This window comes from Vitis vinifera, chromosome 18 (genome assembly GCF_030704535.1).
Source record: "Vitis vinifera cultivar Pinot Noir 40024 chromosome 18, ASM3070453v1".
Classification (NCBI taxonomy): Eukaryota; Viridiplantae; Streptophyta; class Magnoliopsida; order Vitales; family Vitaceae; genus Vitis; species Vitis vinifera.
This window is the reverse complement of record NC_081822.1, coordinates 1,756,082-1,783,136: the sequence shown is the minus strand read 5'-3', so window position 1 is coordinate 1,783,136 and position 27,055 is coordinate 1,756,082. Positions and strand designations below refer to the sequence as shown.

General features: G+C 33.3%; 4 protein-coding genes across 7 annotated transcripts; 2 read left to right on the top strand and 2 right to left on the bottom strand.

Annotated features, from left to right (window-relative positions):
* Nucleotides 1-4,584: 4,584 nt before the first annotated feature.
* LOC100854733 (uncharacterized) lies at nt 4,585-6,873 on the bottom strand. The gene is made up of 4 exons (XM_003634313.4): nt 6,365-6,873; nt 5,724-5,826; nt 5,014-5,175; nt 4,585-4,918 (listed from the first exon to the last, which is right to left on the bottom strand). The coding sequence occupies exons 1-4, from the start codon at nt 6,640-6,642 to the stop codon at nt 4,757-4,759; spliced, it is 705 nt and encodes a 234-aa protein (XP_003634361.1). The 5' UTR covers nt 6,643-6,873; the 3' UTR covers nt 4,585-4,756.
* Nucleotides 6,874-16,818: 9,945 nt separating this feature from the next.
* Nucleotides 16,819-22,380, top strand: LOC100248977 (pentatricopeptide repeat-containing protein At1g20230). 4 transcript variants are annotated; one of them, XM_010665841.3, is made up of 4 exons: nt 16,819-19,569; nt 19,869-19,969; nt 20,107-20,208; nt 21,119-22,380. In XM_010665841.3, exon 1 carries the CDS (start codon nt 17,130-17,132, stop codon nt 19,404-19,406), a length of 2,277 nt encoding a protein of 758 aa, XP_010664143.1. In that variant the 5' UTR covers nt 16,819-17,129; the 3' UTR covers nt 19,407-19,569; nt 19,869-19,969; nt 20,107-20,208; nt 21,119-22,380. The 4 variants fall into 4 exon arrangements, with proteins under 4 accessions (XP_010664143.1, XP_002284744.1, XP_010664142.1 ...); XM_002284708.4 differs by having other exon boundaries at nt 16,819-19,537; nt 20,107-22,380; XM_010665840.3 differs by having other exon boundaries at nt 20,107-22,380.
* LOC100267702 (E3 ubiquitin-protein ligase ATL23) lies at nt 21,198-22,380 on the top strand. Its single transcript, XM_002285860.5, has one exon. It carries the CDS (start codon nt 21,833-21,835, stop codon nt 22,220-22,222), a length of 390 nt encoding a protein of 129 aa, XP_002285896.1. The 5' UTR covers nt 21,198-21,832; the 3' UTR covers nt 22,223-22,380.
* Nucleotides 22,381-24,899: 2,519 nt separating this feature from the next.
* Nucleotides 24,900-25,502, bottom strand: LOC104882588 (E3 ubiquitin-protein ligase ATL23-like). The gene has a single exon (XM_010666594.3). The coding sequence runs from the start codon at nt 25,416-25,418 to the stop codon at nt 25,035-25,037; it is 384 nt and encodes a 127-aa protein (XP_010664896.3). The 5' UTR covers nt 25,419-25,502; the 3' UTR covers nt 24,900-25,034.
* Between the last annotated feature and the right edge of the window lie 1,553 nt (nt 25,503-27,055).

Below are 27,055 nucleotides of genomic sequence, written 5' to 3'. Positions count from 1 at the left end.
ATCCAGTAGAAAACACCATCAAACACACACATTGCAAGGGTATTTGTTTTTTTTTTTTTAGTTTTTTATTGAAAATAATTTGTTTTCAAACTTTACATTATTTGTTTTTTCATGACTTTGGTAGATTTTTTGGTTGAATAGAAAATCAAAATATTTGACTCTTTTTAAATAAAAAAACTAACATGTTGGTTTTTATTTCCTTATTAATACTTAATATAAATAAAATATTAAAAAAATAAAAATAAATAACTTAATACTTAACCTTATTAAGTACTATTTAGTTTTAAGTCTTATTTATAATTAAGTAAAAAAAGAAATATGACACACCTCTTATTTGTATTTATAATTCTTTTATCCAAACTACAACTTAGTAATCCATCTTATTAGAGCCCTTGATTAGAAGATGATGCCAAATGTAGACATAATTTTAAAATGAAAATGTGGATCTTAAAAAGTTCATTTAAAAATAAAAGAATTTTTTTTGTAGTTTGTTGATAAAGATGTTGAAAACAGTGATTTGTATAATTTAATTGTTATTAAACCTGCATAATATATTTATAAATTATATGACTTCATTTAATTTAAGAAATTAAAAGGGTGAAACATTTATCGAGATTGTTATCAAAAGTAAATTACTAATTGTTTTTTGGTGTAGTGATTTTATATGGTATCCCATATCCAATAAGGGACAAAGTTTTTTTTACATTATTTAAGTATAGACTCGTTTTACCCATGTAAACGTATTTTAAAACTGTTACTTTATTTGGATTTAGAGCAGATAATATTTACATAGTTGGGTGCAAACCCCCTAGATGGTATTTATTTGTGCCCCACATATGGGGAGAAAGTTTTTGAATATGTGTGGATTTTTAAATTTAAAAACCCAATAGAAGAAATGATCAATTATTTTATTTTGTTGCATATGTTTTTCATATCGTCTTCTCGAAGCTTTTATAGTTTAAGGAGGAAGAAATTTGAAATAATTTATTTTGGCATCATTATACGGAAAAAATATATATATTTTTAAATAAAAGTGTTTTAAAAAACAAAATGATTTTGTTTTTGAATAATTGTTTGAAAAATTATTCTATAAACATATTATTTTTAGAATGACTTTAAGGTATTTTTAAAAATTAAAATTATGAAAATTTTCAATTTTTTTTTACCATGCGTGTCTTCACTATATCGGAGAATAAATTATAAATATTTTTATTAAGATTAGAATAAACAAATAATATGTTTTCAATACGAAGAGTGAAGAGTGTGTCTAAAGGTTGGTTTCAAACTTACAATATAACAAACTATTTCATATTCTAACCATTTATTATTCATTTTTCATATGACAAGGTTTTAGTTACGCTGTTTCATTGAAACACCATATAAGAAGGGTTGAGTAGACTTTTTGAGTTAATGTGGGCCAGGTGGAGCCAATGCCCAGCCATTTGCAATCCAGTGCCGAAGCCATTTGTAGGCCCAGTCCAAACTTCTTTAGGCCAACCTCGAGCCACATTAAGCTAAGCTGCATATTGGTGGAGTTGGACTGGTCCAACCCGCGCCCAACCCAAAGTGCGGGATGTCACTTGGGTTAGAAAATATATGACCTTAACAATATTAGGATTGACAAAGGTTAAAAGAGCGAGCATGGAATGGCAGCAGGTTCAGGACGAGTCGGTCTCATCCTAACCCCAATCGGTTTGTTCAAAATAATTATGATTCTTACCTTGTTTAACTTTTTCCTTGAAAAGTTTTTATTTTTAAAATTTTAAGCTATTTTTAAATTTTTAAGTTATTTTTAATTTTTAAAATTAGATTAAAATAAATATATTTTATAAATAATTAAAATATTATATTTGTTATAACTAAATTTATTAAAATTATTTTTTATTTTTATTAAAAATAAAAAATAAGAATTAAATTAAGTTAATTTTATATATAATTAGGGCAGGGTAGGGTGGGACAAGATAATATTTGAACCCTCCCTAAATCCATCATAGGATTTTTAAAAAAATTTCAAACTTATTCCTAACTCGCTTATTTAAATTTCAAATTCATTTCATTAAGGGTGAGGCAAGGTGAGACAAGTACTAAAAAAATACACCTCATTGTCATCCCTAGGCCGACCTACCAAAACCTAACCCACATTATTTTATGTTAAAATAGGAATGAGATGAAATAAAAAATAAATAAAAGAATTGTAATATTTTTATTTTTAAAATTATGTTAGACTATGAGTATTCGTTTGGATACATTTTGTGTTTTTTTGCTTTAAAAAAAAAAAATAATAATAATAACAACTTTTATATAAACATAAATATTTTTAGAGATTTATATTAAAAAAATAATCAAAAACTTTTTATTACTTCAAATTTTAAAATTTTTGAAAATAGTTTCTAAAGACATGATTTAAATTTATGCCTCGTGTCCAACATATATTTTTTTCTTTTTTAATTTAGTAATACTTTCTTATCTTAAAAAGAAAAAAACGAATTGTATCTAAACAAGCACTAAATTTATAATTTTTTATTTAATTATTAAAACATTTTTTAAACGTTCAAACTCGAGTTTAAATTAACAAATAAGAATATATTTTAACTTTGAAATATATTTAGGGTGTGTCTCAAAAATTGTTTTAAAAAACAACTGTAAAAAATTTATCTAAACAATTTTTGAAAACTATTATCTAAAATATTTTTAACTTATTTTTAATATTTTAAAAATAATTTTTATATATAATATTTTATTTTTAATCAGTTTATATGTTTGTATAATTATTATTTTTTTTAAAAAAAAAACAACTAAAAATAATTAAAAAATATTTTAGGAAAACATCTTGTCTATTATCAAATGTATTTCTTCAGCGATGGAGAACAACAAACTATTCTTCAAAACAAGTACGAAATAGAGCTTCAACTTTTCACCTCGTAGTTCGTGATTTATAAATTATTTAATGGATATCATTTTTTGGCGTTTTGTTCTTCGATGACCCATGAAAACAATAGGAATCTTAGGGCCTGTTTGGTTGCTGTTTTTGAAAACTGTTCTGAAAAACAGTTTTTGAGAACAGTTTTTAAGAACAGTTTTTGATGTTTTAAAAAAAAAAATTGTGTTTGGGAATTGAATTTTAAAAAACAGTTTTTGTTCTCAAAAACAAAAAAACATGTTTGGTTGAGTTAATAAAAAAAAAATTTAAACAAATAAAATAAAAAACACGTTTGAAAGATGTTTTTTTTTTTCTTTTCTAATTAATAAAATATTTTCTTCAAGTAATTTTACATTATAAATTTATAAATAATTTTTAGATATATAGTTCATTTAAATTAAAAAAATTATTTATTTTATTAATTTAAAAATAAAAATATTTTTTATATATTTTTAAAATAAATCAAACATAATAAAATTATTTTTATTAATATTTTTTTATTTAATCTTAAAAAGGTATAACATATTCTATTAAATTGAGATAAAATTGTGCTCGTGATTTATTAATTTTTTTTTTATCTCTACTAAATCCAAAATGCCACCCACTTCTCTCTCTCTCTCGGGCATCAAAAAGCCCTTTTCTGAAGTTGCCCTCCATCGGGCATCAAGAAGCCCTTTTCTGAAGTTGCCCTCCAGCCAAGAGAATCCCTAAAAGGTCCTATTTTCCTCTGCCACTCTCAATCCTCGCAGGTACTAATCTAATCATGTTATTATTATTATTATTTTTTTTGCAACCCCCGTTTGATTACCAAGAAAATCCATCCCCCATTCGATTTCCGGGAAATTTCATCCTCGTTTGATTTCCGAGAAAATCCAAGCAAAAACCCCAAGGAAAACCAAAAAAATGGTTCTTTTGCTCCCTGTGTTTTCTGGATCCGTTTTAGGGGTCTCTTTGCTATTGTGCCATTGGATTTAAATTTCACGAACCTTGAATCAAGACTGAGACTGTGCTGGAGAAGAGATGAGAACGGGAAGAAAAAAAAAACACGGAGAACAAGTTGTTTTTTTTTGTTTAATTTTGTTCTGTAAACAGTAAAAAAACGAGGAAAACAACATTTTGTTGTTCTCTAAACAGTGCCATTTTGAAAACACGGGAAACAACAAAAACAAAAACGACCCTGTCAACCAAACGAGTTTTTGATGTTTTTTGTTTTCAAGAACAGAAAACAGTTCTTGAAAACACTAAACAAACAGGCCCCTAACCTCTAGTTTATAATTCATGAGTTTGAGATAATAATTTTATCTATTAGAAGATTCCGGTTTTTGGCTTTTTGTTTCGAAACTCGTGGGAACTCGAGCTCCCCCGCACTTTTGTTTTGTGTGGGTCAAGAGTTCTCGACCCACCTTGATTAATTTTGAAGTGAGGTAAATGTCTTGATAAACAAACTCGACACAAATTAACCTTCTAATCCATCAAACCTGCCTTAGTTTCGGCCCAATGTTAAGAAAAGGCTGAAGTAATTGGTTGTTAAAAATTAAAATAGCTAATGGGCTGGTATCTTCAGAATTCTAACTTCTCTATCAAGAAGTTAATCATTAACCTTTTGCTACTTTCACATGTAGCTTTAATTTGATTCAAACTTAGAAAATTTTCAAACTTACAACTAGACATCATGGATTTTTACCATTCATTCCTTTGCATCATATATCAAACCACATTGTAATTCAAGCTTTGTTTATGCAGAAATTCCCAGCACATTATCATAATTCTACGCACATTGTTATCCAAAGTAGCCTTACGGTTTATTGGAAATCGATCAGGAATGCCTTAAATCTTTCATAGAAAGAAATGCAGAGTTTCCCTCTTGACGCTATCACTGACCAATGGATCAAGAATGCTTCTCCATTTGCTGTAGTTGATAGCAGAGCCAGGATCTGGCAATGGAAATCCATTAACAAAGAAGTAAGGTGTGCCCAGGACCCCTCTTGAACAGCCATACTGTGAGAAAAAAAAAACCGAAAATTAAACTAAATAATAGACTAATTCCATGTCGTGTTGTGTCTGCGATTGCCTTGAGCAATGTCCATTCTTACCTTGAAGGAAACCCTTGTTGTGAGATCAGTTTGCCGGTCACTGAACCCAGATTTGATTGCAGAAAAAAGGGACTCCCCAACAGCTTTTGACACAAACTTCACAATGCAATCCACAATCGCGGTCCTAGACATGTTTACGGTTATTTGGTTGTAAAATATTTCCTGTCAATGACACCCATTTCAGTTATAATTTACATTCACCTCAAACAACAATTAAGTCAAAGAAACATATGGTCAGCTCAAACTGTTCTTGAAAACAGTTTTCTAATATCAAAAATACTTTGGTAAATTTTGTACTGAAAATGATTTTTTGAGACTATTTGAAAAACACGTTTTTAGAGCAAAAAATCAGCTGTTCTCGGGTGTTTTGTAAAGTATGCTGAAAAAACTATTTTTGATTTTTGGATCCCGAACAAAATATTGTTTTCAAAAACAACTGAAAACTATTTTTAAGAATAGTTCTTGGAAACTGTTTTACAAAACTTTATCAAACAGACTCATAGTTTGATGGCAAGTACATTTTTATGAAAGGGTCTTCTTCTCACCTAAATAGAAGATTTTCGCAAGTAAAAGAACTACCATGATGGAAAGCCAAAAATGGAGTCCACAAGGTAATATTAATGTAAATTATTTTATTTTATTTTTACAAAATGCAATTAAACTCCTCTCCAACTTGTGAAGGATGTAACGTTAGTACTGAATTTTCTAACCTGATGCTTGAAGAGCATCTCCAACAAATGGTATGTAGCAGAACTGTTCAGCTTATTGACGATGTGCAGAGCTCGAGAAGTAGCAAAAGCATTGTCATGGTAGCTGCAATTTTCAGAACGAAGACCAATAAATCATTTTTAAAATTCAAAAAAAAAAAAATTCATCACACACCCAGAATCTTTCACTACTCAGCTCAGTCAAATGATTTTAAATTCATACCCTAGTTGCAGAAGAAAATGGGTGAATTCGGATTAGGACAGCCGCCCAGTTTTGGGTGCAATCAACCATAAATTATTAATTTTAGGTATTTGATTGTAATAAGATGGAATTGATATAAACACTTGGGAGAAGGAGGTTGTTAGATGTTTTTTCCAATCAAATTAGACTGAAATTCAAAGAAATAATTAAAAAAAATTCATGAATTTCCAAAAAATGAGATATCGGTTCTCAGATTCTCCGTAAAAATGAGGAAAGAGTGAGAATTATGTTACGGTAAAGCAACCTCAATACAACAAACCCAGCACAAACACCACCAAAGCCACAAGAAGCAAGCAAAAAGGGAAACCCATGTTTGGTTGCCGAGAAAACAGAGAAAACTCGTTTTTCTCAGGACACCAAATCCAGAGAGAGAATCACTCACGGCAAAGCAAAAGGGTGAACGATGAGCGAAACGCGAGGAGCATAGTAAGCGATAGCGCGCTTCAGAGGCGGCCAGGCGTCCCTGCTGTCGGGGCAAACCGGGTCGAAGAATGCCTCAATAATAATCGAATCTATGCCGGTTCCGGTGTAGTTGTACACGAATCCATCGAACTTCGCCGGAATCGATACTGCACGGACGATCGATTCATGTTCGAACACATAGAATAATACTAATGATAACAATAGTGAAAGCAGAGCAGTGTGGCCTCGTCTCCCCATCTCTCTGCTCGATTGTTTTTGCAGGTCCACGGTCGCTGGAATAGGAAGTCCGAATAAAGGGTGGAGTTGTAGGGGTCCACACGAGCCAAGGCCATAGATTCTATCGACCACTAGCGACTTTCCCCGTTACTTCTCGGATCCACACTATGGTGCGCCACTTGTGACATGGTCTGATATGATTGCCTTCTGACTCTGGCTTCTCATTGGAACCGGGCGTGTAACAAAAGCCTCGATGAGTTGGCTGTTTCCCCAAGTATTTTAACCATTATGATGCAAAAAACAAGGGTATTCTGGTATACTCTGTTACTTTTGTTAGTGGAAAATTGAATTTGTACAGTAAGATTTTTAATTTATAATTATTATTTAAAATATATAATAAAAATAGGTTGAGAGGTTCCTTTTTTTCTAATACAAAGGTGGGAAGAATAATTATAATTATTATTTCATTTGATTTAGATATTATCTGTTTTACCCAAGCCTTTGATATTTAAAAACATGTTTTCGTAATTTTGAAAATCCTATTACATATGTATCAATAGGATCTTTTTCATTTCCTGATTGATATCCTATAGGATTATTAGTGTCACTCAAAATACTAATTTAGAACTGCATAAGATAAAAAATGACTCTAATATTATTTATAATTTCTCAATTTCCTAAATATAAAATAAGATTATTTAATCTAAATTTTATGATTTTTCACAACTTTAAAATATATTTATTGTAATATTTTTTATAATTTGGAATATTACAATATAAAGATAAATTATAATTAATTTCGGTCCTAGGTGCAAAGCTCAATGTAAGAAATAAACTTTAAATTAACATAATTTAAATCGAAGTATCTTTTATTATTAATTTTACACCCTAAATAGAATTAAAAAAGGAGGAAAAAAACATAAATAAAAGAAGACTGACATATTTTTAAAACCAGTTAATCATGCTACTTTGGAGATTATTTATGTGGATTTCTTGCAAGTATAGGAGATAGGAGAACAATCATCTGCGACAATGAAATGTTAAAGTTATGTTTGACTCTCAAAAAGTATTAAGGAGAGAAAAAAATATTAAAGAAAAATGTTTTTATCACATTTTGTAATCATGTGAAAACTATCGAATGAAATAAAATATAATTAAAAATTTATATATTTTTAAATTATTTAATATAAGAGTAAAAAAATGAAATGAATTTGAAATAGTATATCAAAATAATTTATTAATTTTAATTTTTTTTAATCTTTTTTCCACTTTTCTTTTCCATTTTATTTTCCTCGCAAATCATCTCAAAACTTCCCGACAATCAAAGATAACTTTAAAGTTTGAGCAAATAGGACGAGAATAAAAAGAATGAGATAATTAGCAAAGTGATAATTTTTTCATGAAGAAATGAAACTTTATAGGATGCTCAAAATAGGTAACTCATTTATTAACAATTGGATTATGACATAGAAAGTGTTTGATCACACATCTATAAAGACAGAAAAGTTTCATCCTTCATCTCTTCTACTAAAATTGTCTACGAGCCTTCAATTTTAGTCATTAAACCAAGACTATCTAACCAATTCCAAAGTGTTTCTCTACTACTAACATGTCAAATTCATTTTGGAACCATAGTGTATTATTATGACTAGAGCAAAAGTATTAGTATTAAGGCACCGTATCAAGGATAGACCTTAAAAAGGTACATGAAATCGTGTCATTACACTTGTTTTAAGGAAAATATTCACTTATTTGATATTAAGAACGTGGTAATAATCTCTCTCATGAACAAATTGTATTTTGTTTTTCGAAAGATAAAATAGATGAGACTTGCTACATTTGTGTTTGATGGACATTTAGTTGTTGAGATAATTTACTAAAGATAGAAAAATTTGATACGATAGGCCAATATGACTTCAATACAACATATTTTTCATAGATTTAGATTTATTATAATTAGTTTTAGGTCAGATTTGTGTATATCTATCGTTCATGTAACCTATTTAACAAACATATAGTTTTTGAGTCAATATGCATGACACGGATTGTGATGATTAACTTAATTATAATTTTAAATTATTTAATCCATATTTAACTCATTTTAAATTTGTTTTTAAATAAATAAGTCAATCAAGTGATAAATATATTTGATTGAAATATTAATTATATAAATTTATACAAGACTTAATTCAATCTACTTATTAAATAGGTTAAATGAGTTTTACAATCCGTTACCTATTTAATAATTAAGTAATATTTAAATTATATTTTTAACACAATTATTATTCATGTTGGGTTTAGTTAACTTATGTGATAGAATACCTAGATTTGAACCCGATGCTTATCAACATGAATTGTCATGCTTATAATTTACTTGGAAAAAGACACTCTGTGTTCAAATGTTTTAATAATAAAATAAGTGATGAAAATGAATAGGGGGGAAAATGTTGACTCATCTTTACATGAGAGCTATGAGAGAACGAATATTAGGTATGACATCGAGAGTATTTGATAAAACTTAATGTATAATATCATAAAGTGATTTTAAGTTAAATGATAATTAAGTTGTTAAGTAATGGTAAATTTTTAAATTCATTTATCAAATTTATTTTAAATTTTAAATTATAATATTAAGTTATTTTAATAATTTAAATTAAATCATTACCAAAATCTATCAAATATTTTTTTTAATGAAAGAGCCCACATATCATGAGTTTAGGCACATTATATAAAACGATTTTTTTTATGAAAAAACCCACATATCATGAGTTTAGACACATTATATATAACCATTGGTTTGCCTCGGACATTTAATACAAGGCATAAATAGAGAAATAATAAAAATGATACAAAAACATAAAAGGAATAAAAAAATAATTTTAGATAGAAAAATAAGTGAAAATTTATTTATTTTTTAACTTGATTATATTTAGTAGGATTAATTTTATTAACCCTTTTTTAAGTTTTAGCTAAATATATATCGTTTTGATATATTTGAAATTTTATCATGTATCTCATGTAGGGAATTAAATCGAATTCCCAACCTGTGAGAAACAAAAATTAGAGAAAACACACGCCAAAGAAAAACAATCACACACACAAGACAGTATTTATGTGGTTCGGCAATTTGCCTATATCCACGGAGTTGTAGGAATATCACTATTGTCAGGGAAGAATACAGAGTACGACCTAGCGGCTATAATATTATTTCTATATATATAACACGGCAACCCCATCACACTAAAAAACCATAATTACAAAAAGGTGATTCCACAATGGGCTAAACGGGCCCAACAGGCCTCAATAAATCTCCCATTAAAAAGCCATGCAATATTATTCGGGTCGGGTCGTCAAACCGGATTAAACAAAACTAGGCTCCACAAAGCCCAACAAATCTCCCACTTTGAGACTAGTCCAATCACCAACATCAAACCGTTATCCTCTAAGAAACAATCTCTCATCCCTACAACTCATCCTCCTGTCCTCAAGCTAGAAGACCAATTGAAGTTGCGCACAACTTCAACTTCTCAATAGTGACACCCTTAGTCAACATATCTGTAGGGTTTTTAGATCCACAAATCTTCTCAAGTATTACCAGTTTATATTCAACAAGATAACAGATAAAGTGGTATTTTGTTTGTATATGTTTCGACTTTGAATGAAAAGCTGAATTTTTGGCAAGAAAAATTACACTCTGACTGTCACTGTGTAGAATGCCCATCTCCTACTTCTTACCCAATTCATATAAGAAACCATGTAGCTAAATCATCTCCTTTCTAGCTTCAGTTGCTGTAATATACTCAGCTTCTGTAGTAGACAAAGTAACAATCTTCTGTAGATTTGAAGTCTATGATATAGCTGTACCACCTAGAGTAAAAACAAACCCAGTAGTACTATTTCTACTATCAATATCACCAGCAAAATCAGCATCTACATAACCCTGCAGTTTCAAACTTGCACCTGTAAAGCAAAAACATGTATCTAATGAACCCTTCAGATATCTTAAAATCCATTTGACTGCCTCCCAATGCACTCATGAATCTGCTCACAACTCCCACTGCATGTGCAATGTCTAGCCTTGTACACACCATAACATACATCAAGCTGCCAATAGCTGAGGCATAGGGCACCTTGCTCATATGGTCCATTTCTTCTTCTGTCTTCGGTGACTGTTCTTTGCTTAGTTTGAGATGACTACCCAAGGGTGTGCTCACTGGTTTAGCTTCATTCATGTTGAACCTGCTGAGAACTTTCTTCACACACTCTAACTGTGAAGGCTTCAATGTACCATTAGCCTTGTCTCTAATGATTCTCATACCAAGCATTTGCTTTGAAACTCCTAAATCCTTCATTGTAAACTGTTTGAACAATTGCTTTTTCAGATTATTAATCTTCTCAATATCAGACCCTGCAATAAGCATATCATCCACATACAACAGTAATATGATGTAAGAATTGTCAAAGGACTTAACATAGCAACAGTGATCAGCTTCACATCTCTTGAACCCAATTCTATGCATAAAATTGTCAAACTTCTTGTACCACTGTCTAGGAGCTTGTTTAAGGTTATACAAGCTCTTTCTCAGTTTGCAGACTAGATTCTCTTGTCCCTGAACAATGAACCCTTCTGGCTGATTCATGTAAAGGTCTTCCTCCAAGTCACCATGAAGGAATGTTGTCTTCACATCTAACTACTCAAGATGTAAGTTTTCTGTAGCCACCATTCCAAGTACAAGTCTAATTGTTGACATCTTCACAACTGGAAAAAATATCTCTGTGTAGTCAATGCCCTCCTTCTGCTGGAACCCTTTAACAACTAATCTGGCCTTGTAACGTTTGCTACCATCATGCTCATTCTTTATTCTGTATACCCACTTGTTGTGCAAAGCCTTCTTTCCTACTGGCAATTCAGTTAGTTCCCATGTCTGATTCCCTAACAGGGAATCCATCTCATCCTTCATGGCTAACTCCCACTTGCTTGAATTCTCATCTTGCAAGGTTTTATCATAACATCATAACACTCTGGCTCACTACCATCAGTCAACAGGAGATAATTTAAAACAGGTGAATAACGCTGCGGAGGTCTAATGTCCCTGGAAGATCTACGAACTTCAGCTACAGGTGTACTCAAATCTACCTGTGAATTTACATTCTTCTTATCTTCTTCACCCCCTTTTTGGATAGTACTTTCAGTCAATTCATATAAGTTGACAAACTTAGATTTCTTTTGATCTATCTCTGTAACATCCGACACTACAGTTGACCTGTCCTTGTACATAACCTGTTCATTAAATATCACATTTCTACTTCTGATGATTTTCCTGTTTTGTTCATCCCAAAACCTATAGCCAAATTTCTCATCACCATAGCCAATGAAAAAACATATTTTTGACTTTGCATCAAGTTTGCTACGAGCATCAGAATCAATATGAACATAAGAAACACAACCAAAAACTTTTAAATGTGAAAACTTCACCTCTTTACCACTCCAAATCTCCTCAGGAAGTCTGAACTCCATGGGAACTGATGGTCCTCGGTTTATCAGGTAAGCTGTAGTGCTAACAGCGTCAGCCCAAAAAGTTTTTGGTAGTCCAGCATGCAACCTCATACTTCTAGCACGCTCATTGAGAGTTCTATTCATGCACTCAGCCACACCATTTTGTTGTGGTGTCCTAGGAATAATCTTCTCCATCCTAATTCCGTATGCAGCACAATACTCACTGAACCCTATATCTATGTACTCTCCTCCATTATCTGACCTCAAATATTTTACTTTCAAACCTGTTTCTGTCTCAACCATGGCCTTCCACTTCTTAAAAGTTTCAAATACATCAGATTTATTTTTCAGAAAATAAACCCATACTTTTCTGTTTGAGTCATCAATAAAAGTGATGTAGTACCTTGAACCTCCCAGGGATGCAACCGGAGAAGGCCCCCACAAATCAGTGTATACTAGTTCCAATTTTTCAGCCTTCGGTGTCTTGCCAGTTTTCAAAAAACTCACATTTTTTTGCTTTCCTAAGATGCAACTTTCACACATGTCAAAATCAATGGACTTCTATTCTGGTAGTTTTCCTTTTGACAACAACATCTTCATCACTTTCTCACTCATGTGACAAAGTTTACGGTGCCATAGGCTTGTATCAGTACTTGCATCAGCAACTGCAATTGTGTCTCTTGGACATGAGGTCATATACAGAGTACCAGTCTTCTTTCCACAAGCCAATACCCTAGTTCTCTTTGTTACCTTCCAAGTACCATCGACAAATAGTATTGCATGTCCTTCATCATCAAGTTGTCCAACAGAAATCAGATTCCTCCTCAGGTCAGAAATATGTCAAACCTTCTCCAGTAACCAAACAGACCCATTGGCAACGATATCTGGACGTTTCCCAGACCCACAACATCTAAGGTTGAACCATCAGCCAAATACACCTTACCAAAATCACCTGCAACATAATTCTGTATGATTTCTCGGTGTGGAGTGGTATGAAACAAAGCTCCTGAATCCAAAACCCAATCATCAAGTGGACTGTCTACTGCAAGAAGTAATGCATCATGTACCTCTTCTGTTACATCATTAGCAGAATCATCTTCATTCTTCTTCTTAGGGCTTTTGCATTGCCTTTTAAAGTGACCTGTTTTCCCACAATTCCAGCATTGTACTTGTTGGCCTGATCTAGATTTGCTTCTATTCCGATTAGAATTTCTGGAATTTGATCTACCCCGATTTGAATTTCTGTCATTACCTTTGTCTCTTGTCTCAAGGTTTAGGGCAGAACCAGATCTTGAGGTTTCACCTGCATCTCTTCGGCGAATCTCCTCAGCCAGAATTAAATCTCGTATATCATTGTACTTGAGTTTTTCTTTTCCCGTAGAATTGCTTACTGCCATCCTCATTGTCTCCCAACTGTTTAGCAAAAAAGCCAAGACGATCAAAGCACGAATCTCATCATCAAAATCAATTTCTACAGACGACAATTGATTTGTGATTGTATTAAATTCATTCAGATGTTGTGCTACTGATGCATTCTCTGTCATCTTCAAATTGAACATTTTCTTCATCAGATGCACCTTATTGTTTGCGGACGGCTTTTCATACATACCGGACAAAGCCTTCATCAAATCTGTTGTGGTCTTCTCCTTTACAACATTATGTGCAACAGACCTAGACAGAGTTAACCTAATAACTCCTAGAACCTGTTTGTCAAGAAGCGCCCATTCCTCAGCCTTCATACTTTCAGGTTTTGTCCCCAAAAGAGGCAGATGCAATTTCCTCCCATAGAGATAATCTTCAATCTACATCCTCCAATACGCAAAGTCTGTGCCATCAAACTTTTATATTCCAGACGTCTTTCTTGCTTCCTCTGCCATTGCTCCCACTCAAACCTAACCCTAGGCTCTGATACCAGTTGTAGGGAATTAAACTGAATTCCCAACCCGTGAGAAATAAAAATTAGAGAAAACACACGTGGTTCGGCAATTTGCCTACATCCACGGAGTTGCAGGGATATCATTATTGTCAGGGAAGAATACAGAGTACGACCTAGCGACTATAATATTCTCTTTATATATATAACACAACAACCCCATCACACTAAAAAACCCTAATTACAAAAAGGTGGTTCCACAATGGGCTAAACGGGCCCAACATGCCTCAATAAATCTCCCATTAAAAAGTCATGCAATATTATTCGGGTCGGGTCGTCAAACCGGATCAAACAAAACTAGGCTCCACAAAGCCCAACATCTCATTTATTTCGAGTGAGAGGGGAGTTGAGTGAAAATTATTAGTATATGGAGAATAATAGTCATTCCGGATAAATCCTAGATAGCCACCTTTGTTTTGTCTTGCACACCTCCATTTTGTCTTGCACAAAGGAATGTTCGGATGGGGTTCGAGCACGCCTTTTCGACGATTAAGTTAGAGAGTTGAGTTGGGCAAGAAAATGTGATTTTTTTTTTTGCAAGAATGCACTGTATCTTTCCTGAGGTTATGAGTGACTATTTACTTTTGCTCACTTGTAACGTCTATTTAGACGTTTAACGATGCCTTAATTGTGATTGATTATATGTTAATTGTCGCAATGATCGATGACCTATAAGTCTATAACAATTGTCTTGCCTTAACTATTGCTGTTTAATCCCGTAACGACTGCATTAATCACGATTACTGCTTGGTGCTCAATCAATGCTTAGAGGTAACTCAAGTGTCACTCTTAACGCCCAACCGTTCAGGACCATCTGTCTACCATCTTGGGCCCGAATGAACTATTTGTCCGTTCTTACATTTCCATTTAGGCGGTTGAGTCATGGAAGCAAATGACAATGGACGCAGACGACGATAAGGTATGAAACCCACAAGAATAATAAATAAAAATGATAAACAAAATATTTGGTGAAATTTCAAAGGGAAAAGTGAGTTTTGATTCGCTAATTTGAAAAAATATAGGAAAAAAAACTTTCAATTTTTTTAAATGAGTTTTATTGTCATATATTTTAAAATATTTTAAAATATATATACTTTTTCATAACTCAAATAATTATTTCATGAAATACCCTTTTACTTGATAATATTAAATAAAATTATCTAAAATTAATTTATCATTTTAATTAAATAAAGGTGTTTTATAAATAAATATATTATAAATTTTTTATTATATAATATGATATACAAATTATTGTGGAAATATTTTTTAGAATTCTAAAGTGATAAATGAAATCTTTTTAATCCCGTTAATGATGATTTTATATTGTGTTTTATATAAATCCCCTCATTTTCTCATTTTATTTAATAAAATTGAATAAAAAATTTGTCGGTTGACATTACTAATAAAACAAGAAAATTTAAAATTTTAAAATATAATTAAAATTAAAATATATAAAAATTAAAAACCAAAAAAACTTAAAAATTTTAAAATAAAATATTTACTTCCATTGTATTTTTAGTTTTTTTCTCGATATTTATATTTTTTTATTAGAATGTTTTAATGAAGTGAAAATTAATATTTTACTTTTAAATTTTTTTGTGTTAAGTTTTTTTTTTTTTTTTTTTTTTAGTTTTCATTGTATTTTAAATTTTTTAAATTTCTTCTTTTATAAATCTTAAATCAATTTTCACAACAAAAAGTTGTAATTGATGTTATTAACATGTAAAAAGGTCATTTTAGAAATTAATTATTTGAATGATAAAAAAAGATATGTATTTTAAAATATTTTTAAGTGGGTAAAAAAATATGATTTATAAAAATTTGGGTTATTTTATTTTATTTTATTTATATATTTTTTCAAATTAGTGAATCAAAACCTGTGGGAGGTTCCCCTCACGTGTCCATCTTTCCGGTTCGGGCACCTTGGTCAGGCATCGTGGGCATGACGACCATTCATATCATTCCATCCGGACTGATACTTGTGGGGGGCTTCCCTCCATGTGTCCATCTTTCCAGTCCGGGCACCTTGGTCAAGCATGGTGGTCATCCATATCATTCCATCTGAACTAATACACAGTTTCATCTGGCATCTGACATAAAAATGTCATTTTCCTACAGAGCTAGGTAGCATAAGGAGATCGGACTCCCCAATCAGTCAAGACCATTCAATCAAGACTCTCAGGCCCACTAGCATGCGTAATCATTCACGTCTGACATGAGAATGGTTGATGAGATATCTTCTAGCCCTCAAGTCCATGTCAATTAATTGTACCAAATAACCCCAAATCATCAACAAGTTGAAGGGATAGGCGGCTGCACAGTCAAACATCATGACACATTAGCTGACGACACCTGCCAACCGCCCAAAATTGTAATGATAATCCTGCCATCAGTAAAACAATTATCATTACAAAGAAGGTCAAAGTGCTTAGTCAGTACTACAATGACATTCTCTTTAACACTATAAAAACTCTTCAAAAGCACAAATAAGGTAAGATTGGCATATTCACTCTCTATCGAGGAGCTCAAACTATATTTATCTAACTTAAGCTTCGAAGAGGCGTGCTCAAACCACCTGTCCAGACATCCTTTTGTGCAAGTAAGAAGCTCACATTGTCTAACCTCTATTAACTTGGCCTCTAATTGGCTTTGTACCAACAAAACCCATTTTTCTTAATTTCAAATCAAAGAAAGTGATATGTATTTAATCGAAACTACAAGGGGTGGAATAAAATCAACCCGATAAAAAGTGAATGTTATTGTTCCGATTATCCGATATCTCACCATCTTATTTTTTAGTATTTTTAATCAAGTGAGTCCTCGGAAGAGATTATTATAATACCATGACCGGGAAAACGGAGAAAGCTGAAGAAGACCGCGTGCTTATCAGACGGAGAAAGTTGAATGGGAGGAAACAGAAAGAAGTCGAAGATGAAACAGCGAAATCAGGAATCTGAATTTCTCGGAAGATCAGAGGGAGAGGATCTTCGTGAATATAGTTTCTGTTGCAATATTTTCAGTTAATCCGGACCCGTTCTCCATAATTTCATAGTTACAGTCCTGTGTAATAGGCAAACCATGTCTCTGTCTGCACAAGCTCTCGCTCTACTCGACAGTGTTCAGCATACCATTTTCAATTGCCTAAATTCAACCACGGCTTCTCTTTCACAGACACGTCAAGCTCATGCCCACATCCTCAAGACCGGACTCTTCAACGATACCCATCTCGCCACCAAGCTTCTATCGCATTATGCTAATAACATGTGCTTTGCGGATGCAACTCTTGTTCTTGATTTGGTTCCTGAGCCCAATGTCTTCTCTTTCTCCACCCTTATTTATGCATTCTCAAAGTTTCATCAATTCCATCACGCACTTTCTACTTTTTCTCAGATGCTCACCCGAGGCCTCATGCCTGACAATCGTGTCCTCCCTAGTGCTGTCAAGGCCTGTGCTGGACTATCCGCCCTTAAGCCTGCCCGACAGGTTCATGGCATTGCATCTGTATCTGGGTTTGATTCAGATTCTTTTGTTCAATCTTCTTTGGTCCACATGTATATTAAATGCAACCAGATAAGAGATGCTCATAGAGTGTTTGATAGAATGTTCGAACCAGATGTGGTTAGTTGGAGTGCTTTGGTTGCGGCTTATGCTCGGCAGGGATGTGTAGATGAGGCAAAAAGGCTTTTCAGTGAGATGGGTGACTCGGGTGTGCAGCCCAATTTAATATCATGGAATGGTATGATCGCGGGGTTCAATCATAGCGGACTATATTCGGAGGCTGTTCTAATGTTTCTGGATATGCATTTAAGAGGTTTTGAACCTGATGGGACTACTATTTCTAGTGTTCTTCCGGCTGTAGGAGACTTGGAGGATCTGGTTATGGGGATACTAATTCATGGTTATGTGATAAAGCAAGGTCTTGTGTCAGATAAATGCGTCAGTAGCGCACTTATTGATATGTACGGGAAGTGTTCCTGCACATCCGAGATGTCACAAGTGTTTGATCAAATGGATCACATGGATGTAGGATCTTGCAATGCTTTCATTTTTGGATTATCCCGGAATGGGCAAGTCGAGAGTTCATTGAGGTTATTCAGGCAACTGAAGGACCAAGGGATGGAACTGAATGTGGTATCTTGGACATCAATGATTGCTTGTTGCTCCCAAAATGGGAGGGATATTGAAGCTCTGGAGCTTTTTAGAGAGATGCAGATTGCAGGGGTGAAACCAAATTCTGTAACAATCCCTTGCTTACTACCAGCTTGTGGCAATATTGCAGCATTAATGCATGGCAAGGCAGCCCATTGCTTCTCCCTTAGAAGGGGGATCTCCACTGATGTTTATGTGGGTAGTGCCTTAATTGATATGTATGCAAAGTGTGGAAGGATACAAGCATCCCGGATATGTTTTGATGGAATTCCCACCAAGAACTTGGTTTGTTGGAATGCAGTTATAGCTGGATATGCAATGCATGGCAAGGCAAAAGAGGCCATGGAGATTTTCGATTTGATGCAGAGAAGTGGACAGAAACCCGACATTATCAGCTTCACTTGTGTATTGTCTGCATGTAGCCAGAGTGGCCTAACAGAAGAAGGATCTTATTATTTTAATAGCATGTCTAGCAAGTATGGGATTGAAGCTAGAGTGGAGCATTATGCTTGCATGGTTACTCTTCTTAGTCGTGCAGGAAAGCTTGAGCAGGCTTATGCCATGATCAGAAGAATGCCAGTCAATCCAGATGCTTGTGTTTGGGGAGCTTTGCTCAGTTCCTGTAGAGTTCACAATAACGTGAGTCTGGGTGAGGTTGCTGCTGAGAAACTCTTTGAGCTAGAACCAAGCAATCCTGGAAACTATATTCTTCTATCTAATATTTATGCATCTAAGGGTATGTGGAATGAAGTGAATAGGGTAAGGGATATGATGAAGAATAAGGGTTTGAGGAAAAACCCTGGTTGCAGTTGGATTGAGGTGAAAAACAAAGTGCACATGCTTTTAGCAGGAGACAAATCGCATCCTCAAATGACCCAAATTATTGAAAAGTTGGATAAATTGAGCATGGAGATGAAGAAATTGGGTTATTTTCCAGAAATCAATTTTGTGCTGCAAGATGTAGAGGAACAGGACAAGGAGCAGATCTTGTGTGGGCACAGTGAGAAGTTGGCGGTGGTGTTCGGGCTTCTGAACACTCCCCCAGGATATCCACTTCAAGTAATTAAGAACCTCAGAATTTGTGGGGACTGCCATGTTGTTATAAAATTTATATCTAGCTTTGAAAGGAGGGAGATTTTTGTTAGAGATACAAACCGCTTTCATCACTTTAAAGAGGGAGCTTGTTCTTGTGGTGATTATTGGTGACACACTTCTATGGTTTACTGGGGAAACCCATTATTCCTCTTCTTCATATCGAGCGGTTGGAATTGAGTTAATGCAGATATGACATGGACACACAAGATAAAGATGAAATGCATTTCACAATAGACCTGAAGGTGAAGAGACTGAATCTGCCCCTGAAAGAAGGGTAAACACTTTCCAATTGGATGCTTATAAATTTAGGAAACATAAAGAATAAAGTCATTACCAAAGAGTTAAAATGTCGTTTTTCACTTTTTATTTTTCCATTTGGTTCAACCCACATGGATGAAGAACATTTTTGCCCAAAACTTGCAACTTTTAGAAGCCAACATAGGGCACAGGTTTCTCACTTCGTAGGTATTATATTTTTCCTTCAGCGTCTAATTTGACCAAAGCTTGAATTATTTCAAATCCATTTCTATTATTTGCCGTAAGTTGATCTTTACAGTTTGTTTTGTACCATAGGTTCAGGAGTTTAATCAAGGACGGATCTCCTTTCTTGTGAATGGATTGGCCTTTTGAATAGATATTTTTAAGCAGGTTTTGATGTGTTCCCAAGTCCAAAGGTAATTTTATAGATCATTGGTATGGACAAACATAGAATTGATGCACATGATAGCAACCCTTTCCTCTTTTGTTTTGCATTTAATTTAGGTAGCTGCTTATGTCACTGTGCTAATCATCATTGCTTCTTGGCTTCCAGATATTTGCCAATATCGCTTTAATATGATGGATGCTGAATCGAAAACCATCATCCATACCAACTTGGGACAAATGTTGGAGTTAAAATTGCCTTCTGACACAGGTGACTCCCTGAGATCTGTTGAAGCATCTTTGCATCTTTTTACTGGTTCAATAAATTTCATTGAAACATGACATGATCTTACATACCTTAATTTTATGCTGAGATATTCACAAGGGTTTGTCGCTTAGCAAACATCTAATTACTAGATTTATTGGTCGAGGGCTCCACATAAAATTCGTGGATAGTTGCCTCTATTATCAACACGATTCATCCTTCTTTGGGGTTCCGATATGGCATATTAGGCTTCTCAGCCTCACTCCCAGATTGTACTAGAACTCCTCACTTGTTTTTGTCAGGAAATTTTTCTTGAGGAAAAATCCATAGATCCAATCCCATATCATACAGAATTTTTATTTGGGTCATTTAAATGTAGAGTGAAATCCAAGCCACCAAACAAGGGTCTGTATACACATTGGAGGTATATTTTGGGTATGATACGGAAAAGATAGCAGGGGTTCAGGCTCTTGGGTTTGCTGACAGTGACGTAAGATACATGGAAAAATTTCCTCAGAGAACGGTAAAGTAAAGGTTCTGAATTCTGTGGTCTTTTGACCTCCTGTGGTAACTATAGGTATAACTTGTTTTTGTACTTGTATTCATCACTGCTGCAGCTTTAATTCTTCAACTTCATGTGAATCAACCCATTCATCACGTTTTTCTCCAAACCCCAAAGTATCTTTCTAAATCTGGTCAACAAGCCGTCTTGAGTTTGACTACTCCTATGACTCCCCATACCATTTTAATAATTTTTTAAAAAAAAATAAAATAAAAAATAAAAAAACCCTCCCTTTAAGATGGACAAATGCTTTCCCTTCACGCTGGAAAGCTTGTCAAACCAACATTTGTCTGTTTGTACTCTACTTCCATAAACTAACATTGCTTCTCCACAATCTCTTCTCTGTTGTTTCAGGTTCAGATTCTCTTACATTATACTTAACCTCAAGTATGGAATGATTTACTATAAAAAAAAAGTGTAGAGGGATGTTTTGAAATGTGAAATAATGTTATATAATAAATAAGAATTTGGTATAATTGATTAATTTCCATAGGCTGTGGCGCCCAGTGGGGCTTGTGGGCAAACAGGTCCTTAGAATAGTTAAATTCTAGGGTCACCACCCACAGAAGTCACAGACTCACAGCCCACAGGGCCAAATAAAGGCGGCGGTGTGGCGTGTTATATTATATATATATATATATGTGGTTGCAACAAGAAAAAAACTCTGAGGAAGGGAGGAAGAAAAAGATTATACGAAAGATGTGTGTCAGAGTAGTGAGTACAGTTGCGGATGCTTTCCTCTGACCCACGAAACACGCCATCTCCCAAAATCAGTGATATTTTCTCTTTCTTCCAGAAATGGTCGTTACTACTCTCGAAACAGACCCACGTCACCTTTCACCCCTCCCTTGAAAGTTGAAACCACCATCTCACCAAACTGTAATCCTACCACCTCAGAATCCACTTTCTGTCCACCCGAAGACCATCCCCATGGCGTTTGTCAGCTCCCAGCTTTAACCCTTTTTATTCTCTTTCCCTGAAGCTTCATTCTGCCGCTACCCCTCTGCTTTATGGAAACTCCTTTGGTTTTTCTTCTCTCTGCTTCTCTGCTAGCGTGAAAACAAAACAATGCTGCTTTCGATATTTTTGGCTCTGTTTTTACCCTGTGCTGGCATGAGCGTCGTCTTCGTGGTCTACATCTGCCTCTTGTGGTACTCCGCCCTGGGCCAGCAGCCGGAGTTGCCAGCGCCGGTCAAGCCGGAGTCTGAGAAGGGACTCTCGGCGTCGGACCTCGACAAACTGCCCAAACTCGCTGGAAAGGATCTCGTCGTGGGAGCGGAGTGCGCGGTATGCTTGGACGAAATAGAGAGTGACGCACCGGCCAGATTAATTCCCGGTTGCAATCATGGCTTCCATCTCCAGTGCGCCGATACTTGGCTCTCCAAGCACTCGGTTTGCCCTCTTTGTAGAGCCATTCTCGCGCCTGAGTTTTTCAACACCTCTGAAAATCCCTGCTAAAATAGAAAACCGAAGAATGATCGCCTTCTCTGTTCTTTTTGCTCTGTATTTATTCGATTTTTGAGAGCTTTTTCCGAGTTCTTCCAGTCATAACCAGGTTTTATGTTGTCCATATCTGTTTTCCAATGAATACAGAAATTTCATATTATTAATCTTAATCCGATGTTTAATCTCTGGATTTTCATCCTCTTAATCTCTTAATCTCTTAATCTCTGGGGATTCAGAGGTTGAAGAAGATGGAAGACTGCTTTTTCCCATGCTGATGCACGCGCTTCATGGGAGTGTGAGTGATGACAGCCTGGAAATGAATCTACCGCCATACTCACTAATGGTTTCTCTGCCCGGAGTAAATATTAACATGTATTTATGTGTTCCATAAACTTCTAAAAATCTCGGGAATTAATTGAGGTGGAATTAATTGAGGTGACTTGGTGAATCATCTCTAGTAATCTCATAATTGAGCCTTTAAAAAATTATTTTAAAGTTAACTCATCATTAAAAATGCCATCGGAATTTTCATTTTTATTTTTTAACAAAAGCATAATTAATAAAAACATCACATATTAAAAACCCATTAATTATAATTAATTTCAAATAAATTCCAAATTAATATGACCCACCTCACATCTTCTCTTACTTTTGGTTGCCGTCTAGTTGTTGGCTTTAATATAATAGTGGTATGTATATAAAGATGATGTGACACACATAATTAAAAATGGTGACGCATAAATCATCATTTCAACCGCTTGATTTTATCATATATTTGTGTAATCAATTATAATTAAATAAAATAAAAAGACAGCTCATTTTTTAAATCCTAATTATCATTTTTTTTAAGAAATTTTAAATACCATCTTTATTTAAAGTGAACAAGAAGATAATATATTATATAAATTAAAGGAAGATAGAGACACAGTAGAAAAAGAAAAGGAAGGGGAGGAAACATAAGGCCGCTCCAGCTAATCCTCCACTAAAAATCATTAAACTTTAAATATGTCCCAGTCTGTACTTCCGCGACTAAGGAAAATCCACGAAGAAGGAAGAGGGAAGGAGAAGATATCTATGAGAACAGTGTGAATGTTATCCAAGAAACCCACTTCGGTGTGATGATTGCTTAACCCTTTTTATTTTTAATGATAATTGGCTACTTTAATCTTTTCGTGGTAGGAGTTGGGACAAAGCCCTTACATTAAGGCCGGATAAAGTTAAAAACATTGTTTATGGGACCTATTTTCATCATACCTATTTTAATTATTTTTTTCTATTTAAAATTTTTTTAACTAATTTTTATTCATATTTTTTTTAGAAAATAAAGAGAACAAATGGAATTCATGTGAAGGCATATCAATAGAGATGATAAAGAAGATAAAAGAAGAAATAGAAAAAAATAATTGTTTAAAATCCATATATTTTTCTTATATTTTTATTTTCTTGTCCATATAAAGAATATTAATCTGAAAAATTCTTATATATTTGTTCTTGCATCTTACTTTCCACCAAAATCAAAATAAAATTTGGGTTCTTTTCTAATATTGATTTGACTATACTTGTTAGCTTCCACGATAGTTAAAATAAAAAAGAAATTAAATTTGTTTTTTTAAAGTTAGAATGTTAATATAAAAAAATATTATTATTTTCTATTTTTAAAATAAAAATAAAAAGTGTATCCATACAAATGTTTTGTGGATCAACTATACATGAATTTGGTCAAAATCCACATTATAGCAATAGAATTAATTTGATTTACAGCACAACATATTTACTAATGTTTAACTCAAATTAATTTTTTTTTTATTCAAAATAAAAAGAAAGACACAAATTAAAAATTTTCATTCATAAGAAAAGGAACAACACATGAATATAAAATCAAGCTTACACAAAAAAAAAACTAATATTAAGTATGGCTATAATTTTTTAAGCGAATAAAAACTTTCCTTGACAGATTAGATATTTTTTGTATTCATGTGTCCTCATTCGATTTTGGCCAAATCCTGTTCTTGAGAAGACGGCTATTAAATATAGCTCCAATATTGTTTTATGAGGCCAGGAGCGGGCCACCTCAATATTAACTTTCATTTTTTAATTAAAAAAGACCTATTTTTCTTCCGGAATTTTATTTAATATATTTTTAAATGTTAAATAAAGTCATGAATAAGGCCTAAACCTTAGCATTTCTCTTTATATCTATATGTATATTGTTGCTAAACTAGCCTCCTGGTATAAGAGGGCTTCGGTTAAAGTCCAGTTAGGAATGTTGTTACGTTTTGGGCCCATGTGAGCTCGGCTCTGTTTTGCTCAGGTTCGAGCACATGAAGCGACGTCGTTTTAATAAATTAATCGAAGCATTAAAGAGCATAACCACGGAAAGCCAGAGCTGCAGGCCCGTTACTCCTAAATCCTAATTCCTCAAAACGACGACGTTTGAATTTCTCTGTCACTGAGAAAAAAGAGACCTTGCTATAAGGAAGCCAAAAGAAAATAATGAAATTTGCATTGGATTAGAAAGCCTACAAACGAGAAAACAAAGAAGAAAAAATAGTAATTTTTATATAAAATATAATAATTTTTTAAATTTGTTTTAAAATTTAATTATTTTTACAAAATAAATAAATTATTAAAAACAAATTATCTCCTCGATTTAAAAATAAATAAAAATAAATTCATATAAATAAATAAATATCAAATAATTCTTGGTATGTCTCTTTCCCTGAAAATTTAAGAAAAAATGCATCCCTCGACGTTTGTGTTACGTCTATTCTTTTGCATAGAAAAAAAAAAAAAAAGCAGGGCCAGATTTTTGGTATTACAGGTTTCAGCAGGGATTTTCAGAATCTAAAGGGTCAGGGTTAATCCTGATTCTACAAACAGGACAAACAGAATTCCTGGACAACCATGTATCGGCGCAATGTACATGAAAGCCGTGATTACAACCCGGAAGCAATCTCGCCGGCTGATCACTCTTGATCTGCTCCAGACATATGGCACACTCCGGCTCCATCACCAAGTCTTTCCCGGTCAGTTTCGGAAGTTTCTCAAGCTCCGCCTCCGACAACCCCTGCTCCGGCGTCGCCTTTTCCTCACGCTGCAACTCTGCCTCCCTTAATAAACAGTACCACATCAATGAAAAGTAGAAGGCGAACGCCGCGCCCACCACTGTGCACGGTAGAACAAAAACTAGCATCACCGACACCGGCATTGATGGAGGATAAAATCTTAGAGAGGATGGAGAAAGGATGAAAGGGCTCTGCGGAGCAAATCAGGAGAAAAATAAAAATAAAAAAGGCGGTAAGCAAGGTTGATTCAAGTGTTTGGCTGAAAAGAAAGTGGATTCCGAGGGAAAGCTTGGTGGTTTCAACCATTAATAGGTTAGTGAAAGTGACCTGAAACTGTTTAGAGGAATAACGGCTGTTTTTGGTAAGACAACAACAGAAGTGTTGCTCATTCCGGATATGATAAGATAACACCAATTTATTATTTTATTCTACCATATATTGTTGGTGGATGATGATCGCTATAAATTTAGCCGTATAATCAATTCAAACTTCAGACTAAATTTTAAGGCCAGTTTGGTTAACTTTTTGTGCTGTATTAAAGCTAAAATAATTTTTAAATGTTACTACTATAAAGTTTAACTTTTTTTGCCTATGAGTAATAGGGTGTGATTAAATTTTTTGTTTGAGAACTTTACTTTAATTAATTTACATATGGGTATACAAAATTTTCATGTCTTTGGGGTATTTTTGGTATTATGAGAAAATCATGTCCGTAATTCAATTATATATATTTATTAATCTTTTAACTGAATTTTAAACTTTTTATGGCCTTAGCTGCAATCCAGTACTCATGTTGGGGTGGTAATTTTGGACTTTTGGTAGGGTCAGGTGACGTATGCTTCGCGTAAAAATTGTCGCCGCTTGACCAGAATGTGCCTTCTGGAGCCTCGTAGGCAACCTGCAAGGGATGAAACTAGGCTGACAACTGTAGCCAGAAATCTTCATTGTTCAATCTCCTATGATCATATTCGTAGAATCATATCTAGTAATGATATGCGAGGGACAAACTTTTCTGTCCATTTTAAATTTGACAGAAATGTAATTTTAATTGATATAAGGGCATCATTCTTAATTGTAGTGGTACTAAAATTATTTAATAATTTAGTTAATTTAATAATATATTTATTTATCATTTTTCTAATTAAGGGCACGTGTTAAACATGGTAAATTCATGCATCAAATATATTCTTTAATCGGAATTTAACTATAAATGATAAATTAATGAACCATAATTTTATATTCGTTCCATTTAATTTATATAAATATAAATAATCAATTATCAAATTTAAAGGTTCATGATTTATAATAAATGTTAGAGAATTTGTAGAAAAATATTAATATTTAAAATTTTATAGCTTTATTTAAATGTATTATCATAATTCATAAGTTTATATATTTTATTCTATTTTTTAAAAATTATTCAGGCCACGGTTGGATCTAGAAGAATAGTAAAGAAAGAAAAAAAAAGTTAATGAAAGTTATTTTCTCGGTTTTATCATAAAAAACAAAAAAATAAATTATAATTATAATTAGTTAGAAATTTATATAAATTTAAAATTAATTATTTTTCACATAGAATAGTTAAAGTAAGTTAAATAAATTTGAAATTTTTTTTTCAAATTTTTTTCTAGAAGGAATATAGAAATAATAGATTAATAATAAAAAAATAATCTCCATGATATAAATATAACCTTTCACATGTTTCAACTCAAAGAGTATCCGTTTTTAATATAAATATCCTTCAATATTTGAATTATTTTTGTGTATGTTTAAAAAATAA

Excerpts from the sequence above, each read along its gene's own strand:
- LOC100854733 (XM_003634313.4), bottom strand. The coding sequence starts at position 6,642 with ATGGGGAGACGAGGCCACACTGCTCTGCTTTCACTATTGTTATCATTA. Across the intron at positions 5,176-5,723 it reads AGATGCTCTTCAAGCATCAG|GAAATATTTTACAACCAAAT; the intron begins GTTAGAAAATTC and ends TGTCATTGACAG. Across the intron at positions 4,919-5,013 it reads CAACAAGGGTTTCCTTCAAG|TATGGCTGTTCAAGAGGGGT; the intron begins GTAAGAATGGAC and ends TTTTTCTCACAG.
- LOC100248977 (XM_002284708.4), top strand. The coding sequence starts at position 17,130 with ATGTCTCTGTCTGCACAAGCTCTCGCTCTACTCGACAGTGTTCAGCAT.
- LOC100267702 (XM_002285860.5), top strand. The coding sequence starts at position 21,833 with ATGCTGCTTTCGATATTTTTGGCTCTGTTTTTACCCTGTGCTGGCATG.
- LOC104882588 (XM_010666594.3), bottom strand. The coding sequence starts at position 25,418 with ATGCCGGTGTCGGTGATGCTAGTTTTTGTTCTACCGTGCACAGTGGTG.